This window comes from Cetorhinus maximus, chromosome 26 (genome assembly GCF_964194155.1).
Source record: "Cetorhinus maximus chromosome 26, sCetMax3.hap1.1, whole genome shotgun sequence".
Lineage (NCBI taxonomy): Eukaryota > Metazoa > Chordata > Chondrichthyes > Lamniformes > Cetorhinidae > Cetorhinus > Cetorhinus maximus.
Window position 1 is genome coordinate 33,316,721 of NC_135904.1, and position 20,622 is coordinate 33,337,342.

The window sequence follows — 20,622 nt, forward strand, 5'->3', positions numbered from 1 at the left end:
ACTCTCGTTTCTCTCTCCACAGAGGCTGCCGGACCTGGAGTATTTCCAACATTTCAGATTCCCAGCATCTGCAGTGTTTTGCTCTGAATGGATCAGTGTGTCTGTCTGTGTGTGTGTGTGTGTGAGAGTTTGGGGAGTTATATGGGAAGTGCTGTGGGGAACGTCCCCTTTAAGAGGCGGTCGCCCAGGCTCTCGCTGCTCTCTGGCTGCGCTTCCCTGGCTGAGGGTCTTTGATCGGTGCTGGTATCCGCGGGGGGGTGGGTGGTTGAGGGTCGGATGCTGAGCGGGGACCTCCCTGGAGCTGAGCTGAGGGGCAGTGAGCGCACAGGCAGCGCCAATGACCGAGGCGGCCAACAGCAAACCTTCCAAAGCATCGCAACGGATCAAGAATATCCGCAAAAACTCCATCAACCGCAGGATCTACTCGGCAGCTTACGAAGAGCATGAGAACAGGTGAGACTGAGCCCCAGGAGCGTGTGTTTTGTGAGGGTTCAGGGCGGGGGAAATCTCTTATTAAAAAGTGGTCTTTGTGGATCAATTAGATTGATGTCCAATTTCAAGTATTTTGGAAGGTTCTGAATGGGTTTTTTTTTGTTATTAAGGTTTCTTTCCAAACACACACTGTTAACTTAATTGGCACTCATTCTAATTAAGTAATATATACTTATATGTAATTGATTAAATATATATGGATATAATATAGGTGTGTATTTTATGTCAGAGTTTTTCTGATGGGGAATGATGCTCGCATGTTATTTTTATTTTTTTTTTACAAACTACTGCAAAGGTTTCAACAAAAACCTGTGGACTGAAAGTTAAAACGGGATTCATTTCCTGGGAGTCGTTCTCAGTATGTGGTCCTTGCCTGGCCAGTTTCCATGCTATTGTGTCCTCGTATTATAGACTGAGTGCCTCTTGCGTTTGTCTAATTAAATCACAGTCATTCGGAGGACGATGAGCAGGAAGACGACAAGGCCGATTACAAGGACCCAGAAGAAATCTTTCAGAACATTCAGATTCAGAAGGAGATTATCTCCAACATTCGCTGCAGGTCGTGGCCAATGGGCCAAAAGCTGAAGGTGCTCAGGTAAAGCCACGGTGATGGTTAGGGGGTAGGGTTCCTGCTTACAGTCCCATCAAAGATCCACAGAGCCATACCATTCATGGCTGATGACAATCACTAAAGGTTTGCTGGGCCCATTGTGGCCCAGCATCTGGTGGATGTGAGTTGGTTGCAATTCATCTCCTTTAGTCCCCAATCTCTGTGGTCAGTTTCACCTGGTCTGAAGGTGTTTCAAACAGACTTTGCGAGTGACATCTGCGAAGTGACAGGTGGGCCTGCCAGGTTTGTCTGAGTTTTGCACTTCCCCTTACACAGATTCTGAGAGTTCTGCTGTGTAATCCCTGGAATTTGTACCTTTTGTTCCAGTTTTTCAGCCTTTGCAATGTAATATTTCATCTAATCAGAATCAGCCACCCTTTGTCTGCTGGCACGCAGGCTGACTGAGGCCCTGACAATATTAACCACAGCAATACCGCAAACTGTGTACAGCAGACAAAATTATAGAGGCAAGCAAGTGGAGTGCATTAAACCCATTCAAGATTCCAAAGTTTAATGTCAGCTTGCAAAATGACACAACTTTATTTTCAGAAAAAGGTGCTAGAGTGGGAATAAATTTTTTCTTATCCTATTGGGTTTACAATCTCCTGTTATTTTTCACTTGCCTTGTTAAGTAATATCCCGAAATATCAAATTTGCAGTTTCAGATGTTTCCCCACTCTAGCCGCAGTTCATATCCATCTGGAATCCTGCAGATTGCACATGCAGATGTATATCTTTTTCCAATTTTATGTTTTGCTACTGTTTGATTCTGTGATGCAATAAACTCATGATATCAGCATCATTCCTGCAACTGTGTGCCTCTCCCAACAGATTAAATGGCTGATGGTGGGAGGGTGGATGTGGGTACCTAGCTGTGATATTTCAGTCATCGTGGGTATGTGGGGCAGGCTTGGTGGATCAGTTATTGTCCCCTTGTCCTTCTATGTGCTATAATGTTTTTCATTCCCTCTGTCACTGTTGTGCTGCAGATAGCAGTTTGATGAAACTGTAGTGCTGGGAATCTGAAACAAAAAAACTCATAACATGTTGGAAACAGTCAACAAGTCAGTCAGCATCCACAGAGAAGTCAATGGGTGGAACTTGTTAATGGTTTTAATGCCATTGATTTCAGTGCAAATGAAAATCAGGCAAGGTGTAAAACCGGCTGCCTACTTGCTCTTTGACATTACAGGCAAAAACCGATCTCTGTCCAACACTTTGGGTTCCAGTCTTAGCCCAGACTGAGAAGGCAAGATGAACAAGTATTTAAATAAAGCCAGAGCAATGGGGAGTGGGTGTGAGAAGATGAAAGACCCAGAGCAACTGTCTGTGCAATGACCTCTAAAATGCTTAAAAGAAACAGGGGGAATTTTCAGATGACTAAGTTCATATTTTACATTAGAAATGAAGGATCAAAGAAAATTAACCCATTCGCTAGCCAAATGATTAAGGTGATGGGGTCGTATTCCATTATGCTGGGCAGGGTGAGGGTTACATAGTAACATGAAGAGGCTATTCAGTCCCTCAAACTTGTTCTGCTATACAAATAGGTCGTGGTTGATCTTTACAGCAACTTCACTAACCCACGGTTTCTCCATTTCGTCCTTGATACTGACACCCAGCAAAAATCTAACAATCTCAACCTTGAAAATTTCAAGAGTTCCAAATTTTCACTATCCCACAGCCCTGAACTGGGAGTATCAGCATAGACTTTGTGCTCAGCTCTCTGGAGAGACGCTTAAAGCCAAGGCACAGAAATAGGACAATGCTTGATGTTTACACTGTGACCCTGCACCTATTTGAGTAAAATTCCTGGGCAAATAAAGAATGTTGATTCTTAGTTCCTCAACCAGAAGGAAGAGATGAGAAGACAGGGGTTGTTGAAAACAGGCAAGCAAGCTGTAACTTAGGTTTGAAAATAGACAATTTTGGCAAAGCGTTGTTGACTTTTAGAATTGTGAAATGAGAATAAAATACAACAAACCAGTACTAAATTCAGAGGAGGAGTCTCCATGTAAATTGCCTTAAGATTATCAGAAGATTTGCTAAGGTACCTCCTACCTTAAAGAAAATGAGGTTTTAGACAATGCCTGAAGTAATTATTCAGGCCAGGGGCTGCAGAATGCCAGGGAGGAAGAGAACCTAAGATCATAGGACTTAGGAGTAGTCCATTCAGCCCTTCAAGCCTACTCTGCCATTCACTAAGATGATGGCTGATCTTGTTGGGGTCTCAACTCCACCTTCCTGTCTGCCCCCACTAATGCCTGACTCCCTTGTCTACCAAAAGTCTGTCTTAACTCTGCCTTGAATAAATTCAATGACCCAGCCCCCACTGCTGTCTGGGAAGAGAATTCCACAGATGAATGACCCTCTGAGAGAAAAAAATTCTCCTTATTTCCATCTTAAAAAGGAGGCCTCTTATTCTTAAACTATGTCCCCTAGTTCTAGTCTTCCCCACAATGGGGAAACATCCTCCCGGTATCTACCCTGTCAAATCCCCTCAGGATCTTATATGTTTCAATAAGATCACCTCTCATTCTTCTAAACCCCAATGGTTATTGGCCCAACTTGTTCAAACCTTTCTTCATAAGATAAGCCCCTCATCCCAGGAATGAGTTGAGGAAGTATTCTCTGAACTGCTTCTAACGCAAATATATCCTTTGTCAAATAAGGAAACCAAAACTGTACATAGGACAGTAAAGTCCTGCTATCTGCAGGGGTTACGTTCCTGCAAAATCACGTGGAGGGCGAAATCGCAAACAGCGAACATACTTCACAAGGGGAGTGAATTAGATCGGTTCCAGCCGTCGCAAAATTATTTGCCTGCTGTACATCTTCCAAATGTGGAAACCTCTTCAGCTCTTTACCTATCTCTTCTGAGCAGTGACATCCCTTAAATTCACACTCCGAACGTAAAAATGTAAAATGCCCTTGAATTCAATCATCATAAACAAAAGCTCCATCACCACAACATGCAATTAGAGTCTTAACTTCACCCAGTATATCATTGTTCTGCAGTGCCAGCATGTTATTTAGCAGCTTGGCTTTGAGTTTATTCACACTTCATAAAGAAGCTCGATGAACTGTTAACCCTTTCACCCAAACAAATCTATATTTCTGCTTCAACTAATTAAAACCTGCAAAGCATTAATCTGTAAAGTGGATCAACAGCTGACTGCCCATCCCCTCCCTCCCTCCCCCACCCCCACACCCCTCCCCCAATCTATACAGTATTGTGTCATCAAATTTGACCACTGACTACCTAGGAAGTCCATTTTTAGGCTCTTTCCCTCATTTGTCATCCCTTGAAGGTGATAAACAGCTATTTTAAAATGAACCTCAATAGAAATTTTCCAATTTCTGAAGATATTTCAGGACCAATACCATGGATGGGCGAAGATTTAGACCATGACGCACGATTGGGTGTACAAATCCTTTTGCGTGGGTAAACAAATTCCTGAAAGAAGAGGTCGCAAACTGCGGGAGTTTACGGTATTCCAGATGTGGTCTTGCCAAGGCCCTGGACAGCATGTAGTAAAATTCCCTACTTTATATTCCGTTCCCCTTGCAATAAACAGCAACATTCCATTTGCCTTCCTAATCACTTGCTGTACCTGCATACTAACTTTATGATTTATGTGCCAGGACACCCAGATCCCTCTGTACCTCAGAGTTCTGCAATCTCTCTCCGTTTAAACAGTATACTGCTTTTCTTCCTGCCAAAGTGAATATGTTCTCAATTTCCCATATAATCTGCCAAATTTTTGGCCGCTCACTTAACCTGGCAGTATCCCTCTCTACCTTCTCTTGACAACTGACTTTCCTACCCACCTTGGTGTCATCAGCAAATTTAGCTACCATACATTTGGAACCTTTAACCAAGCCATTAATGTAAATTGTAAGTAGTTGAGGCCCCAGTACTGATCACTGTGGCACGCCACTAGTTACAGCTTGCCAACCTAGAAAAGACCCATTTGTCCCTACTCTCTGCTTCCCATCAGCCAACCAATCCTTTACCCATGCTAATATGTTACCCCCTACACCATGTGCTCTTGTCTTGTGTAGTAACCTTTGATGTGGCACCTTATCAAATGTCTTCTGAAAATCCAAATACACCATATCTACAGATTCCCCTTTATCCACCTTGTTTGTTACTTCCTCAAAAAAACTACTAAATTAGTTAATCACGATTTACCTTTCACAAAGTCATGTTGACCGGGCTTGATCACATTATGATTTTCTAAGTATCCTGCTATAACCTCCTTCAAAATGGATTCTAGCAATTCCCCTATGGCAGATGTTAGCTAACTGGCCTATGGTTTCCTGCTTTCTGCCTCCTCCTTTTCTTGAATAAAGGTGTTACATTAGCTATTTTCCAATCTACTGGGATGCTTCCAGTATCCAAGAAATTTTGGAAGATTATAACCAATGCATCTGCTATCTCTGCAGCCACTTCTTTTAAGACCCAAGGATGCCTCCTGGAATCGAGCGACTATTAGGGCCCCTGCTGTGTCTCCATGACAGGAACATTCTCACTGAGGGTATGTCCACTGCCATCAGCCAAACTGGAGTCAAATGTGCACAGATGCAATGTGAGGATGCATAGTGTCTCCTCACTGCATGTTGTCATCCTCCACGAATCTAGCAGCTATGAGGGCCTCCCGAGCACGCCTGCCACGTCTGGCTAGTATGGTGGCCTCATTGCCATTGTCCTCACCTTCTAAGACTACCTCACCCTCATCCCTGTCGATGTCCTCATCAGAGGACACATCCAGCTCCTCCATCTCCTCCTCAGCCAGCTCCTCTCCCCGTTGCAGCGCCAGGTTGTAAAGGGCACAGCAGGTGGTGATGACAATGCCTCACACCCTCTGTGGACTGTATTGCAGGGCTCCACCAGACCCATCCAGGCATTGGAACCTCATTTTCAGCATCCCGATGGTCTGCTCCACCAAGTTGCAAGCTGCTGCATGAGCCTCATTATACCTTCGCTGTGCTGCAGTCTGAGGCTACCGCACGGGTGTCATCAGCCACATCCCCTGCAGGTAGCCCTTGTCCCCAATGAGCCATCATTGCAGCCTCTGTGGACCTTGGAAGACGTCGGGGGCCTGAGACCAACTGAGAATGTAGGAGCCGTGGACACTCTCTGGGAACCATGCGCAGCCCTGCAGGATGCGTTTGTGGTGGTCGCACATCAGCTGACCCATGAATGGATGCCCTTGCGACTGACATAGTTGACCGCTTGTTCCCACGGAGATCTGAGCGCCACATGAGTGCAGTCAGTGGCACCCTGTACCAGTGGGGAACCTGAGACCTGGGTAAATCCCAACACTCTTGCATCCTGGCTTTCCTGGTCCCAGGCGAAATGCACAAAGTTGTGTGCCTTCGCGAAGATTGTGTCCCTGATCTCATGGATGCATTTGTGGGTGAAGGCTTGCGATATCCCACAGAGATCACCTGTGGAGCCCTGGGAGGTGCCACTGGCATAAAAAGTGAGAGACACAGTCACTTTCACGGCCACGGACAGTAAATGCCCTCCATGTCCCTGTGGCGCCAAATCCTGCAGCAGGTAGCAGATGTGATTGGCAGGTTCCCTGGACATGTGCAGTCTTTAGGGGCACTGGTTCTCGGCCATCTGCAGGAATGAAAGGCGGTGTCTATAGACCCTGGGTCTAGCAATGGCCCGCTGTGGCTAGTCAGCAGTGTTTGCGGGAGCCCCAGTCACTCCTCCTTCCTGAGGGTGCTGCCCCTCCCTCCGTTGCTCTCTTCTCCTTCATCTCTGATCTCTCTAAGCCATGAGACATATGGCTAGGTCACCAGGCTCCATGCTCCTGATATACTCCTGCGTGTTGAAAGAGGATGGGTTAGCTTGAATGTTCTAAGAACCTCTCTTGGTTTAATCTGAAGGCCCCTTAATGCACCCCAGAGAGTGTTGGCCACCATTTGGATGGCCAGAGTCTAGTGGCTGCCAGAAACCCCAACCACCCCCACCCCACTTCACCTGACCGATTGGCAGCAGCTTTGCCCACTGGACTGCATGCTGTGCTCTCAGCTCAGGCACAGGCATTCTCCTAACCCACACTGCAAGGCTGCGCTGTTAGCTTGAACCATGGGGGAGACTGGTCCAAACCGGGATGATGACATTGCAAAGGGCTGTGAGCACCTCCAGCAGTGACTGCTCCATGACCAGATTTAGCAAGGAGATTGTACAACGTGCCCCGTCGTCCAACTGTTCTGCAGCCCACTAAAACACTCATTAATTTGCAGTCTGTGCCCGAGGGGGTGAAAAGCTCTGGAGCAATTGGTGGCACTTTGATGCCTCTGCATTGCTTGAGTGGGCAGATAAGCTAGAGGCCCGACCCCACGCATATCAATGCGACTGCACCTGAACTGTTTCAGCTGCAGAGAAATGGTCATTTTATACAAGGTTTCCCTGATGCGTCACCGCTCCTGGGAGGGAGCCCCCACCACACGTGCTTGTGCACTGTCATCAACCACAGTGCAGCCCTTAGACCATAAGACATAGAAGCAGAAATTAGGCCATTCGGCCCATCGAGTCTGCCCCGCCATTCAATCATGGCTGATAAGTTTCTCAACCCCATTTTCCCGCCTTCTCCCCGTAACCTTTGATCCCCTTACCAATCAAGAACCTATCTATCTCGGGCTTAAATACACTCAATGACCTGGCCCCCACAGCCTTCTGTGGCAATGAATTCCATAGATTCACCACTCTCTGGCTAAAGAAGTTTCTCCTCATCTCTGTTCTAAAAGGTCTTCCCTTTACTCTGAGGCTGTGCCCTCGGGTCCTAGTCTCTCCGACTAATGGAAACATCTTCCCCACGCCCACTCTATCCAGGCCTTTCAGTATTCTGTAAGTTTCAATCAGATCCCCCCTCATCCTTCTAAACTCCATCGAGTATAGACCCAGAGTCCTCAAACGTTCCTCATATGTTAAGCCTTTCATTCCTGGGATCATTCTCATGAACCTCCTCTGGACCCTCTCCAGGGCCAGCACATCCTTCCTGAGATATGGGGCCCAAAATTGCTCACAATATTCTAAATGTGGTCTGACCAGAGCCTTATAAAGCCTCAGCAGCACATCCCTGCTTTTATATTCTTTTATATTGCCCCAGCGCCCACTGCCAGCCAGGAAAATGCAACTTGCCTGTGCCCTTGACTGAATGCGTGGCATCTGAACCTTGGAGTCCAACAAGTCCAACCTTACTGTGCACTCACCTCTGGTTTCCTTCACAGTGCAGCCCACCAAGTACACATATATGTTGTTGTGAAACATGGCGTGCAGTCATGCCAACGTGCTTGGATTATCCAGCGTAGGGGGATGATTGCGGTGAACTTGGCTTGTAATGCGATGCAGAAGTATTACAGTGAAATTGCCGATGGCTGGAAACATGGCCCGCCATTGAATAGCGGTGCGGACGATGGCAAACTGGTTTCACGACATTGTGAAACCGATTTTTGGCCTTCTCACCATATTGTCCATTCACGCTGCCAAACACGCCTGTCACCAACAGACACAGTTCCGTGCAGCCAAGAGGCCTGAGTAGAGACGATTGTGTTGCCTGCCCAGTGCCAGGGCTGGAGAGGACCAGTGGGAGGGGGAGGATCCAGTTGTTGTAGTCCACATTAGTACCAATGTCATGAGGTAGGACTTGAAAAAGAGTTTCTGCTTCGGGATTTTGAGCGGCTAGGAGCTAAATTCTGCTTTTTAATTTAGCTTTAATTTAGCTTTTTAATTTAATTAATCGTCTCTACTCAGGCCTCTTGGCTGCACAGAACTGTGTCTATCCCCCCCTGACTATACTATTCCCTATTATGGCTACATTCTGATTTACTCCTCCTACTTCAATAGCTTCCTGTACCACATTGCCATGGTCAGTTCGCTCATCCACCTTATAGACCCCTCTCTCATCCATACAGGCTGCAAGAACCTCAAACCTGTTGGACAATTGCAAGGGCTGAGGCTGCTCTCCCTTTACTTTCTCAATTCCCTTGCCTGCCTGACTCGCAGTCACATCCTCTGGTCCCTGACCACTGACCAAATCAGAAGATCCTATCCTGTGGGTGGGGTGGGGTGGAAATCACCTCCTGGAACAAAATGTCCAGGTAACTTTTCCCCTCCCTGATGCATCGCAGTGTCTACAGCTCAGCCTCCAGCACAATGACTCTGAGCCAAAGCTCCTCAAGCTGCAGACACTTACTTAGATCATCCTGGTGTCCAGGAGTCCCACATTCTGCAGTCGTAACACATCACCTGCCCTGCCAACTTTATTGTGTGTTAATTAACATTATTTTTCTTAATAAATTTATAATTAATAAACCCTATTGTTCCTGATAAGCTTGTTTCAGAATGTAGGTTCCATCGGGAAACTCGCTGACTCTGATGGAAATCTCGATCCCGCTCGCCACCGCATTCACTCTCGTTCACCTCCCCCCGCCTCTCGCTCTCTTCACCTCCCTCCACCTCTCTCTCTCTTCACCTCCCCCCACCTCTCGCTCTCTTCACCTCCCCCCGCCTCTCTCTCTTCACCTCCCCCCGCCTCTCGCTCTCTTCACCTCCCTCCACCTCTCGCTCTCTTCACCTCCCCCCACCTCTCGCTTTCTTCACCTCCCCCCGCCTCTCGCTCTCTTCACCTCCCCCCGCCTCTCGCTCTCTTCACCTCCCCCCGCCTCTCACTCTCTTCACCTCCACCTGCCTCTCACTCTCTTCACCTCCCCCCACCTCTCACTCTCTTCACCTCCACCTGCCTCTCGCTCTCTTCACCTCGACCTGCCTCTCACTCTCTTCACCTCCCCCCACCTCTCGCTCTCTTCACCTCCCCCCACCTCTCACTCTCTTCACCTCCACCTGCCTCTCGCTCTCTTCACCTCCACCTGCCTCTCGCTCTCTTCACCTCCACCTGCCTCTCGCTCTCTTCACCTCCACCTGCCTCTCGCTCTCTTCACCTCCACCTGCCTCTCACTCTCTTCACCTCCCCCCACCTCTCGCTCTCTTCACCTCCACCTGCCTCTCACTCTCTTCACCTCCCCCCACCTCTCGCTCTCTTCACCTCCCCCCGCCTCTCGTTCTCTTCACCTCCCCCGCCTCTCACTCTCTTCACCTCCCCCACCTCTCACTCTGTTCACCTCCCCCGCCTCTCACTCTGTTCACCTCCCCCACCTCTCACTCTCTTCACCTCCCCCGCCTCTCATTCTCTTCACCTCCCCCTCGCTCTCGCTCTCTTCACCTCCCCCACCTCACTCTCACTCTCTTTACCTATCCCCCTCGCTCTCTTCACCTCCCCCCACCTCTCGCTCTCTTCACCTCCACCTGCCTCTCGCTCTCTTCACCTCCCCCCGCCTCTCACTCTCTTCACCTCCCCCCTCGCTCTTGTTCTCTTTACCTCCCCCCTGCTCTCTTCACCTACCCCTCTCACTCTCTTCACCTCCCCCCTCACTCTCGCTCTCTTTACCTACCTGCCTCGCTCTCTTCACCTCCCCCCACTTTTCACTCTCTTCACCTCCACCTGCCTCTCGCTCTCTTCACCTCCACCTGCCTCTCGCTCTCTTCACCTGCCCCACTCACTCTCGCTCTCTTTAGCTCCCCCCCTCGCGCTCTCCACCTACCCTCCCCACGCTCTCGGTCTCTTCACCTCCCCCTCTCCGCTCTCGCCGACTTTTGGAGGGGTGTCCCCTAAAGTTACTGTTCCTTGCGATGAGCTTCATTGGAACAAAGCACTAGGCCAAAGGCAGAGATTAGACTTGGAATCAGAGGAAGAGTTTAAAATAGTGATCTTGGGGGTACACTTGGATACAAAGTGGAGCTTTTCAGCAAAGCTTGATTACCTAGTCTCCTAACGCAGCCTTTAGTTCCTGCAATGTAGAGGAGAGCATTGAAAGACATAAGGAAATTCTTCAACTCCTGATGTTTTTACAGTTGGAGAAGAGCTGGCTACCTTGTCAGTCATGTTAGTGTTAAAACTACTGCAGCAGGAATGTTATTTTCAGTTTGATGCCTATTCACTGAGGTCCTGTACCACAAGATAACAACCAAACTGAAGTTGCTGGCACTGGCTTTTCAGTGTTCCATTCTTTGCTGCACAATGACCATTTTAAACCCACTGCAGGACAACACAATATGAAGTGTAACTTCCTGACAAGTTAACTACATCCCATTGATTAAGGAATGGTTCTAAGGTAGACGGCAGGTAAAACGCTGATATACCCACCAGCCACGTTGGTGGGTTTTCACACCGCATTTCCCAAACCCGCCACATTATTTATGCATTCCTGGGAAACACGCCGTTTCCAGGGTGGGCGGGCTGTTAATCGCCCAGCAGCCATCACCTCACCGCTTCATCACGTCCAGCCACGTGCACACATCTCAGCGCTTCCGGCCCACCACTGCTGCAGGGAAGAATGTCCACGAAAGGTAAAAAGACTGCAGCCCCCAGGATCAGCGACGCGTCACTGGAAAGCTTTTTGGATGCCGTGGAGTCCCACCCAGATGCCCTCTGCCCCTACTCTGACCACAGGATGGGCAGCGGCATAACCAACCAGGCTCGGGAGGTGGTCAGCGCCAACGCCCTTCAAATGCAGACAGCCACCCAGTGCCGCAAGAGGATGAATGATCTCCTCCGTTCCGCCAGGGTGAGTCACCCTTCTCACACTCTCCACTCACACACTCACAAACCCAGCACACACCCACAGGGCCCTCACTCACTGCCAGTTCAAGGGACATCACCATTGTCATGACTCACTGGGGACAGTGCACTGTGGTATCAAACCCCACTGCTCCCTGAGCCGTGACAAATGTGAAAAGTTTGATTTGACCACCAATTGCCCCAATTCTACCTACCTGGTTAATTTAGGTTAACAAAATACAAGCACCAGGTTTGTAAACTTAATAAGTAAATAACTGTTTATTAAACAAATTGTCTGTAACCAGTGGCAAAAGAAAGAAATATGAACTGCTAACTTTTAACTCTATAACTTAAACTGTACCCTTTCTTAAACCCCTATATACACACACACACACACATACACATAAAACATGGATTGTAAGGGTGAGATAAAACAGTTCAATAGCACCAATCTGGGGTTCACGATTAGATGCAGTGACTTTGTTTGCTTTCTTCCAAATTCCTTGTAGCTTGTTGTGGCTGACATGAGGTGGTTTCCCAGCACTTTCAGTCTGTGGTTCTCTGGTTGAAACTTACTTTTAATGTCCCTACTGGTGATTTTCCCCCTTTTCCTTCTGACAGGGGTTTCTCAAAGAAAGCAGGATACAGCAATGTGAGGAATAGCCAGCTAGCTACTATGGCAGGACTACTGGAGTCTTACAAAACACAGGAGAGAGATGTTTCAGGTCTTTCCTCTTTTCAAGTTAGGAGCTGATCCACTGCACCAGCCTCACACAAAATCTGGCCACTTGGTCAGGAGCCAATCAAAACATTGTTGCTAGGTAATCTCCTCTTAAACTAGGTCTCCTTTCCAGCACCATTCTGTCCAACCTGGCACATACCGTACCAGGATAGCAACATTGCAGATTTTCTTCTTCCTGCTCCATTGAGCATCTCTTTTAAACTGCAGCCATGGTAGTTTTTAAAGCCACAGTCCAATCTTAAAGCCACAGTCCAAAAAATAAAAATATGTTCTTTACATGCCCCCACCTTTAAAGAGAAGAAACGCCATTTTAAAAATACATTTCATCACAGGGTATGTGATACATAAACAACAAACCCGAGACTTACACTCATTCATGCGTCCTTCCCCCTCGTACAATCTCAAGTATTAACTGATTTCAGTGATTTACACCTGGGACAATGCATCCGCAATCACATTATCTTTACCGGCAATGTGAACAATCTTCACATTGAATGGTTGAAACAATATCCATCTAAACAGTCTCACATTTTGAGTCTTAAATTTCTCAAAGAACGCCAACGGATTATGGTCAGTATAGATTAGTATTTCTTTGTTATCATCATCTTTTTTCTGTTCTTCATCTCTGTTCCTTTGACCTTCTTTGCTCCTACTTCCATCCCTTAACTTACTTTGGGATTTTACATTTTTTCTTGATCTTTACTCTTGCCCAGTTCTGCATCATTGCTTCTGGATTTAACCCAGTTTTCTTTGTGTTTTTGTTCCATGTCTCTACTTCTTGAGCTCACATGTTTTTCCCTTTCTTTACTTTTTCTTTTACTTCTAGATTTACTTTACTTCTAGATTTATCCCTTTCCCCTCTATCATTGTCTTTACTTTGTTCTCTATCTCGGCTTCTAGATTTCAGTTTGGTCCATTTTGCTCTCTCTTGGCTATTACTCTGTTTATGATCTCGACTTCTGGATTTCCCCTCTTTACTGTTACTCTGCTCTGGATCACGTGTGCTGGATTTTGACTTGACTTGTTTCTCCTACTCTTTTCCATTAGTCTTCTCTCTTGCTACTTTACATGCTCCTGTTTTCATTTTGGGTAATGGCCCTACACAATCTACTAATACCCAACTAAATGGTTGTCAAAAACCGGTATGGGTATTAAAGGTCCTGGTTCGATTACATGTTGAGGTTTACCTACTACCTGACATGCATGACACGTTTTACAAAATAGCACTACGTCTTTATGAAGTCTCGGCCAGGTAAAATACCTGTTTATTGATGCTTGGGTTTTCCCTATTCCTACATGTCCTGCCATGGGAATCTTGTGTGCTACTCGCAATATCTCCTTATGATATTTGGGCGATACCACTACCTGATGAACAACCGTCCATTTCTCACCCGCAGGTCAGTGAGGGTGTCTCCACTCCCTCTTCAGAACTCCGTTTTTAAGGTAATAGCACTCCGGAACTCCTTCCACCTCAGCTTCAGTGTGAGCAGACTGTGCTAACTTGTTTAACTCTGGATCTGCTTTCTGAGCCACAGTTAAAGAAGACACGCCAAATGCTTCCTTTGAATTATCCTCATCCTTAAAGAAAGTTTCGGCTATTCTAACATCTGCTCGTGGTATTACTTTGACCGATGGTGATGAACTTTGTTTAGCCGTTGCCCTGGTCGCCACACACGATTGAAAAATACCAGGAATTTGTTCTTGTATCTGCTCCGTCTCTTTAGCCTCTCTCGGACTTTCCGTAATTATGGGCGAGGCTATAACCTTCACTCCTGCCAAATCATTCCCCAGGAGAAAATCAACTCCATCCACGGGGAAATTCTTAACCATTCCTACAACCACCAATCCAGACGACATATCACATTCCAATTGCACTTTGTACAATAGAATCAGGATATGCTCTCCACTTATCCCATTTACCAATACTTTAGCTCTCATTGAACTCCCTGGAGGGAAAACAAGTCCTTCTCCAGCAAAAGAGTTTGTGTAGCTCTTGTGTCCTTTAATATCATTATTGCTTTAGCTGCATCATTTTATGAAAAAGGGTTTATCTTCACTTTAGACAAAAACCCTTTATATCCCTCATCTACCTTATTCACTCCATCTGCATTCACAGCAGGTGTTTACCTACAGACCCTTATTTCTGTTAAAGCTATAATTTGATCCGTGGCATTTTCTTTTTGAGTTCCCTTTTTAGACTCACTCTTATGAATTCCAATAAGTCCCATTGGCTTCCTTCACAACTTCCAGCGTTCTGAACTGATGTTACAGTGGTAACACTTTGGCCTTCGAGTTTCACCTCCACCCTCAGTACCTTCATTCCTGGTCTGGGGAGGAAACCTCAAAGTATTCCCAGCTATGCATTCTTCCCCTGGCTACTTGTCTTCCTTTCACTCTCCCACTTTCTATCCTTTTCAAGTTTATGGGGGTGATGAAGAAAAGAAAGGTTTAGTTTTATAGTTCGGCTCATAATCGCCAGCCACTACTACTGCCTGTCTAACCATTGCAACCCTTTGGTCTTCCACATGGGTTCTTATTACAGAAGGTAAGGAGTTTTTAAACTCTTCCAAGAGAATGGTCTCTCTAAGAACTTCATAGGTTGTTTCAACTCCTAATGCTCATAACCATCTGTAAAAACTGCTTTGTTTAAGCCTTTCAAATTCAATGTAAGTTTGCCCAAGCTGTTTCCTTAAATTTCGAAACTTTTGTCTAACTGTTTCAGGGACCAACTCCTATGCACTCAAAATGGCCTTTTTCACCACAACATAATCGCTAGAAACCTCCTCTGACAGTGAAGCATAAATTTCCTGTGCTCTACCTGTCAATTTGCTCTGCATGGACAATGTCCAGTTTTCCTTTGGCCAGTTCATCTGTTTAGCTATCTTCTCAAATGAAATAAAGAATGCTTCAACATCCCTTTCCTCAAACTTTGGAAGAGCTTGTGCAAATTTAAACATCTCCCCACTGGGTTCTGATCTGGAAATACTGACGTCCCTTTTTTAACTGCCAGCATTCTAAACTGGAATTCTCTGTCTCTCTCTTCTCTTTCCTCCTTTTCTAACCTCACCATTTTTAATTCCCTTTCTTGTTTTCTTTCTCTCTCCTGCCTTTTGGCCTGTTCCCTTTGGAATGCTCTTTTTCCTTTTCTTTTTGTGCTGCCTCTGGTTCCAATTGTTTTATTTGCAACTGAATTTGAGCCCATTCCAATGAATCACCCCTTGGAGAACTCGGTATCTCGGGTATTCCTTCCAGTTTTAAATGCTGTGCTATCCCTCCGATTATCTCTGCCTTCCTAGCTTTGGCAGGCAATCCTACTCGTCACTTACTTGCCAATTCGATTAACCTGGCTTTTGGAATCCTGTGCAAAATTGTCAGGGACATCTCTTCCACTTGCAGGAAGGTTTTAGCAGTTTCCAGTGCCATCTTATTTTTGATAGGTGTTTCCTTTTAGATTTCATTACATACGAAATCTACACCCAAATCGTCATTGTCTTTTGTTTCAAAATATCCTGGACTCGAACCCCCAAACTTTGTCACGACTCACTGGGGATAGTGCGCTGTAATATCCAACCTCACTGTTCCCGGAGCTGTGATAAATGTGAAAAGTTTGACCAAACTACCAGATTGCCCTAATTCTACCTACCTGGTTAATTTAGGTTAACAAAATACAAGCACCAGGTTTGTAAACTTAATAAGTAAATAACTGTTTATTGAACAAATACTCTTTACCTAATGGCAAAAGAAAGAAATATGAACTGTTAGCTTCTAACTCAATAACTCTATCCCTTCTTAAACTGTGAGATACAAACAGACACACACAAGACACACAAAACATGGATTTTGAGGGTGAGATAAAACAGTTCAATAGCACCAAACTGGGGTTCATGATTAGATGCGTTGACTTTGATTGCTTTCTTCCAAATTCCTTATAGGTTGTTGTGGCTGACACGAGGTAGTTTCCCAGCACTTGCAGTCTGTGGTTCTTTGGCTGAAACTTGCTTTTAATGTCTCAACTGGTGATTTTTCCCCTTTTCCTTCTGACAGGGATTTCTCAAAGAAAGCAGGATACAGCGATGCAAGGGATAGCCAGCTAGCTACTATGGCAGGATTACTGGAGTCTTACAAAACACAGGAGAGAGATGTTTCAGGTCTTTCCTCTTTTCAGGCTAGGAGCTGATCTACTGCACTATCCTCACACAAAACCTGGTCACTTGGTCGGGAGCCAATCAAAACGCCGTCGCTAGGCAGTCCCCTCTAAAACCAGGTCTCCTTTCCAGCACCATTCTGTCCAACCTGGCACACACTGTTCCAGGATTGCAACATTGTAGATTTTCTTCTTCCTGCTCCATTGAACATCTCTTTTAAACTGCAGCCATGGCAGTTTTTAAAGCCACAGTCCAATCTTAAAGCCACTTTCCAAAAAATAAAAATATGTTGTTTACACCATTCATTCTCTCACACACATCATTGTCCTCATCCCGTCCACTGGATGACTCACCACCCACACATGCCAGGCATATTTATCATCTGGCCTGCAGGCGTCCTGCTTACACTTTCTCCATCTCCATTCATGCAGGAGAAGTAGACACACGGCAAGAGGGAGAGGTCGGAGACCGGTGGAGGAATGCCTGAAATCAAGGTTCTCACAGACTTTGAAAACAGAGCCATCCAGCTACCGGCGAGGATCTGGACTGGTCCTGTGCTGACAGTGAGGTCGGCAGTGAAGGCACCCTTCTTGAAATTCTGTCACAGTGTTGACCCACACCCTCCCCCAGCGCAGAGACATGCACCTCGGTGGGACCTAGCTTTAGAGTAGCCCCAGGATCACAATCTGGTGAGCACATCGCACTGTCTGAACCACAGTGGGTGGCAGCAGAGACCACCCTGGTGCCCAGCACTCAGAGGACTGCTGGAGGCCAGAACATTACTGAGCCCAAGTCAGGTGAGGAGCCTCTGGATTCGGTCATACCTCAGTTGCTGGAGCTGCAAAGACAAGCTCGGGAACATCAGGAAGGGATGTCCGCTGCACTCCTCAGATTGTAAGTCCATCCGCCTTTACTCTGAGGTGATAGCACCGGAATGCCAATGCACTGAGGTCAACACTGGTAGGGTTGCGGCCACCATGGAGACCTTGGTCCAGGACTTCGCTCCTGCACTGCTGCGCGGGCCCAACTCCATAGCTGATGCCATTGTTGACCTCCAACAGTGTGTATGTGAGAGGGGTGTGGGGTAGCTCGATCTCACTCCAGATACCCCTTCTCCTCAAGGGTCAGCCTGGGGCCCTCGGGCACCCATAGGGAGGAGGATCAGCAGGTGTACACTCCGGACCCATCCATCCTGGTGGCTCCAAGAGTGTCCAACCCATCCGACTCCCCTCTTCCTGTGACCTCAGCAGTTCCAGGCCCACAGGCCGAGGAGGGTACCACTGCCACACAGCAGGACCCCGAAAGCAGGCCAGGGCCCTCCAGGTCTTATCCTTCCAGAGGACACCCACAAAACTCATCACAGACAGGGGCATTGCAGCCAGCAGGCTGCCTCCGCCTCCACTGTGGATGTCCGGGGGGGCATCTTTATGTAGCGGCAGGGTTAGGAAAGTTATGGAGAATTAGCTGCACAGCCTGAGCACAGGTATTAATCACTTGTACACACTGTTCACTATTGTCAATAATCTCCTAAGAATGTCTCCCTGCCTATGGCTCCTTGTTCTGATGAGCAGTGTTCGTGTCACTCAGATGTGAAACCTTTCTGCACAAGATAAAGGCAGGTGTCTCAGACCAGGGCCTCTTCCCTGTGCTTTGTGCAGCCTTCAGACCAAAGTGATGGTCCGGCCTCACACTCCCTGGACACATTACTGATGCCTGCACCTCGATGGTGCTGGTCATTGCTGCAGAATGTAGTGGGCAGGTGTCACAGAGTTCCATCATTCTCTCTGTGTGGCTCTCAGCACCTTTAAGGTGGGGCTGGCCCCCATCTCTTCAGCATCTGTGACCAGTGATGCTGTGCTCCTGAAGGGCTCAGGTGCTGAAGGCGAACAAAGGATCAGATACATTTAAAGTTTCATGGCTGCGTCTCCGTGATATGACCCTGATCACAGAGCATGAGGGAGCTGCCCTCAGCCAGACAGGAGTCAGACATTCTCAGAGGCTGTGTGAAGATCTATGGAGTGTCCTCACCGCATGTTGTCATCATCCACCTGCAATCAAACGACTATTAGGGCCTCCACTACGTCTCCATGACAGGAGCATTATCAAAGAGGCTATTTGTGCTGCCATAAGCCAAACTTGAGTCAAATTTTCACAGACGCAATGTGAGGATCTATGGGGTCAACTGACTGCCTGTCATCATCATCCTCCACAAATCTAACAGCTATGAGGGCCTCCCGAGCGCGCCTGCCTCGTCTAGCCAGTGCGAGGCCCTTATCTCCATCTTCGGCGCCTTCAAGGACTATTAGGGCCTCCACTACGTCTCCATGACAGGAGCATTCAGCCTCATCCCCATCGGCGTTCTCCTCATCGGAGGAGACCTCCAGCTCCCCCATCTCCTCCTCAGCCAGCTCGTCTCCCCATTGCAGCACCAGGTTGTAAAGGGCACAGCAGGTGATGATGATGTGTGACACCTTCTTCAGACTGTATTGCAGGGCTCCACCAGACCGGTCCAGGCACCAGAACATCGTTTTCAGCATCCCGATGGTTTGCTCCACCAAGTTGTGAGCTGCAGCATGAGCCTCATTATAGCGTCACTCTGCTGCAGTCTGAGGCCGCCGCCCGGGTGTCATCAGCCATGGCCTCTGTGGGTAGCCCTTGTCCCCGAGAAGCCAACCCTGCAGCTTCTGTGGACCCTGGAAGACTCCAGGGATCTGAGACCAACTGAGGGTGTAGGAGTCGTGCACATTCCATGAAATCTGTGTGCACACCTGCAGAATGTGTTTCTGGTGGTCGCACACCAGCTGCCCATTCAGCAAGTGAAACCCCTTGCGGGTGATGTAGTCCACCGTGTGTCCCGACAGAGATCTGAGCAGCACATGAGTGCAGCGATCGCACCCTGAACCTGTGGGAAACCTAAGATCTGGGTGAATCCAATGGCCCTTGCATCCTGGCTGTCCCGGTCCCGGGCGAAATGCACAAAGTTGTGTGCCCTCGCAAAGATGGCATCCGTGACTTCATGGATGCATTTGTGGGAGGCTTGTGAGATTCCACAGAGGTCACCTGTGGAGCCCTGAAAGAGGCCGCTGGCGTAGAGATCAAGTGCCACGGTCACTTTTACAGCCGCTGGCAGTGGGTGCCCTCCATGTCCCCTTGGCACCAAACCCTGCAGTAAGTGGCAGACATGCGCAGCCTGCGGTGACACTGGTTCACGGTCATCTGCAGGAATGACAGGCAGGGTCTATAGACCCTGGGTGTCCCTAGATGCTGACCAGCGACAGCTCGCTGGAGTGCGGGAGTCCCAGCCACCCCTTCTTCCAGAGGGTGCTGCACCTTGCTCTGCACAGCCAGGAGCCTCAGTCACTCTCTCCTCCATCGTCTTCGCTCTCTGTGGCCATCAGGCATACAACTACGTCACCAGGCTCCATGATCCTGATGTACTCCTTCTGCAGAATGGAAGAGAGAGAGACATGGTTAGCATGGGTATGCTAAGAACCTGTCCTGGTTAAGTGTGAAGGCCCCTTAACATTTCCCGGAGAGTGCTGGCCACCACTTGGATGGCCAGAGATTAGCGCATTGTATGGCTGCCTGAAACCCCACTCACCCCCGCCCCACTCCACCTGACCGATTGGCAGCAGCTTTACCCACTGGACTGCATGCTGTGCTCTCAGCTCAGGCACAGGCATTCTCCTAACCCACACTGCAAGGCTGCACTGTTAGCTTGACCCACTGGTCCAAATCAGGATGATGACATTGCAGGGGGCTGTGAGCACCTCCAGCAGTGACTGCTCCATGGCCAAACTTAGCATGGAGATTATACAACGTGTGCAATCGTCCAACTGTTCTGCAGCCCACTAAAACGCTCATTACTTTACAGTCTGTGCCCGAGGGGTGAAAAGCTCTGGAGTACTTGGTGGCACTTTCATGCCCCTGCGCTACTTGAATGGGCAGATAAGCTAGAAGCCCGACTCCAATCGTATCAATGTGGCTGCGCCTGAA

The 20,622-nt window shown here is 47.7% G+C and overlaps 1 protein-coding gene across 1 annotated transcript in view; it reads left to right on the forward strand.

Moving 5' to 3' along the window:
- Positions 1-284: 284 nt before the first annotated feature.
- Positions 285-20,622, forward strand: part of tmc3 (transmembrane channel like 3) — an 81,512-nt gene continuing 61,174 nt past the window's right edge. Inside the window, exons 1-2 of the mRNA XM_078530452.1 lie at positions 285-453; positions 941-1,087. Of these exons, the coding sequence (XP_078386578.1) occupies positions 338-453; positions 941-1,087 (263 nt within the window). The 5' untranslated portion in view covers positions 285-337. The remainder of the gene's footprint in view (positions 454-940; positions 1,088-20,622) is intronic.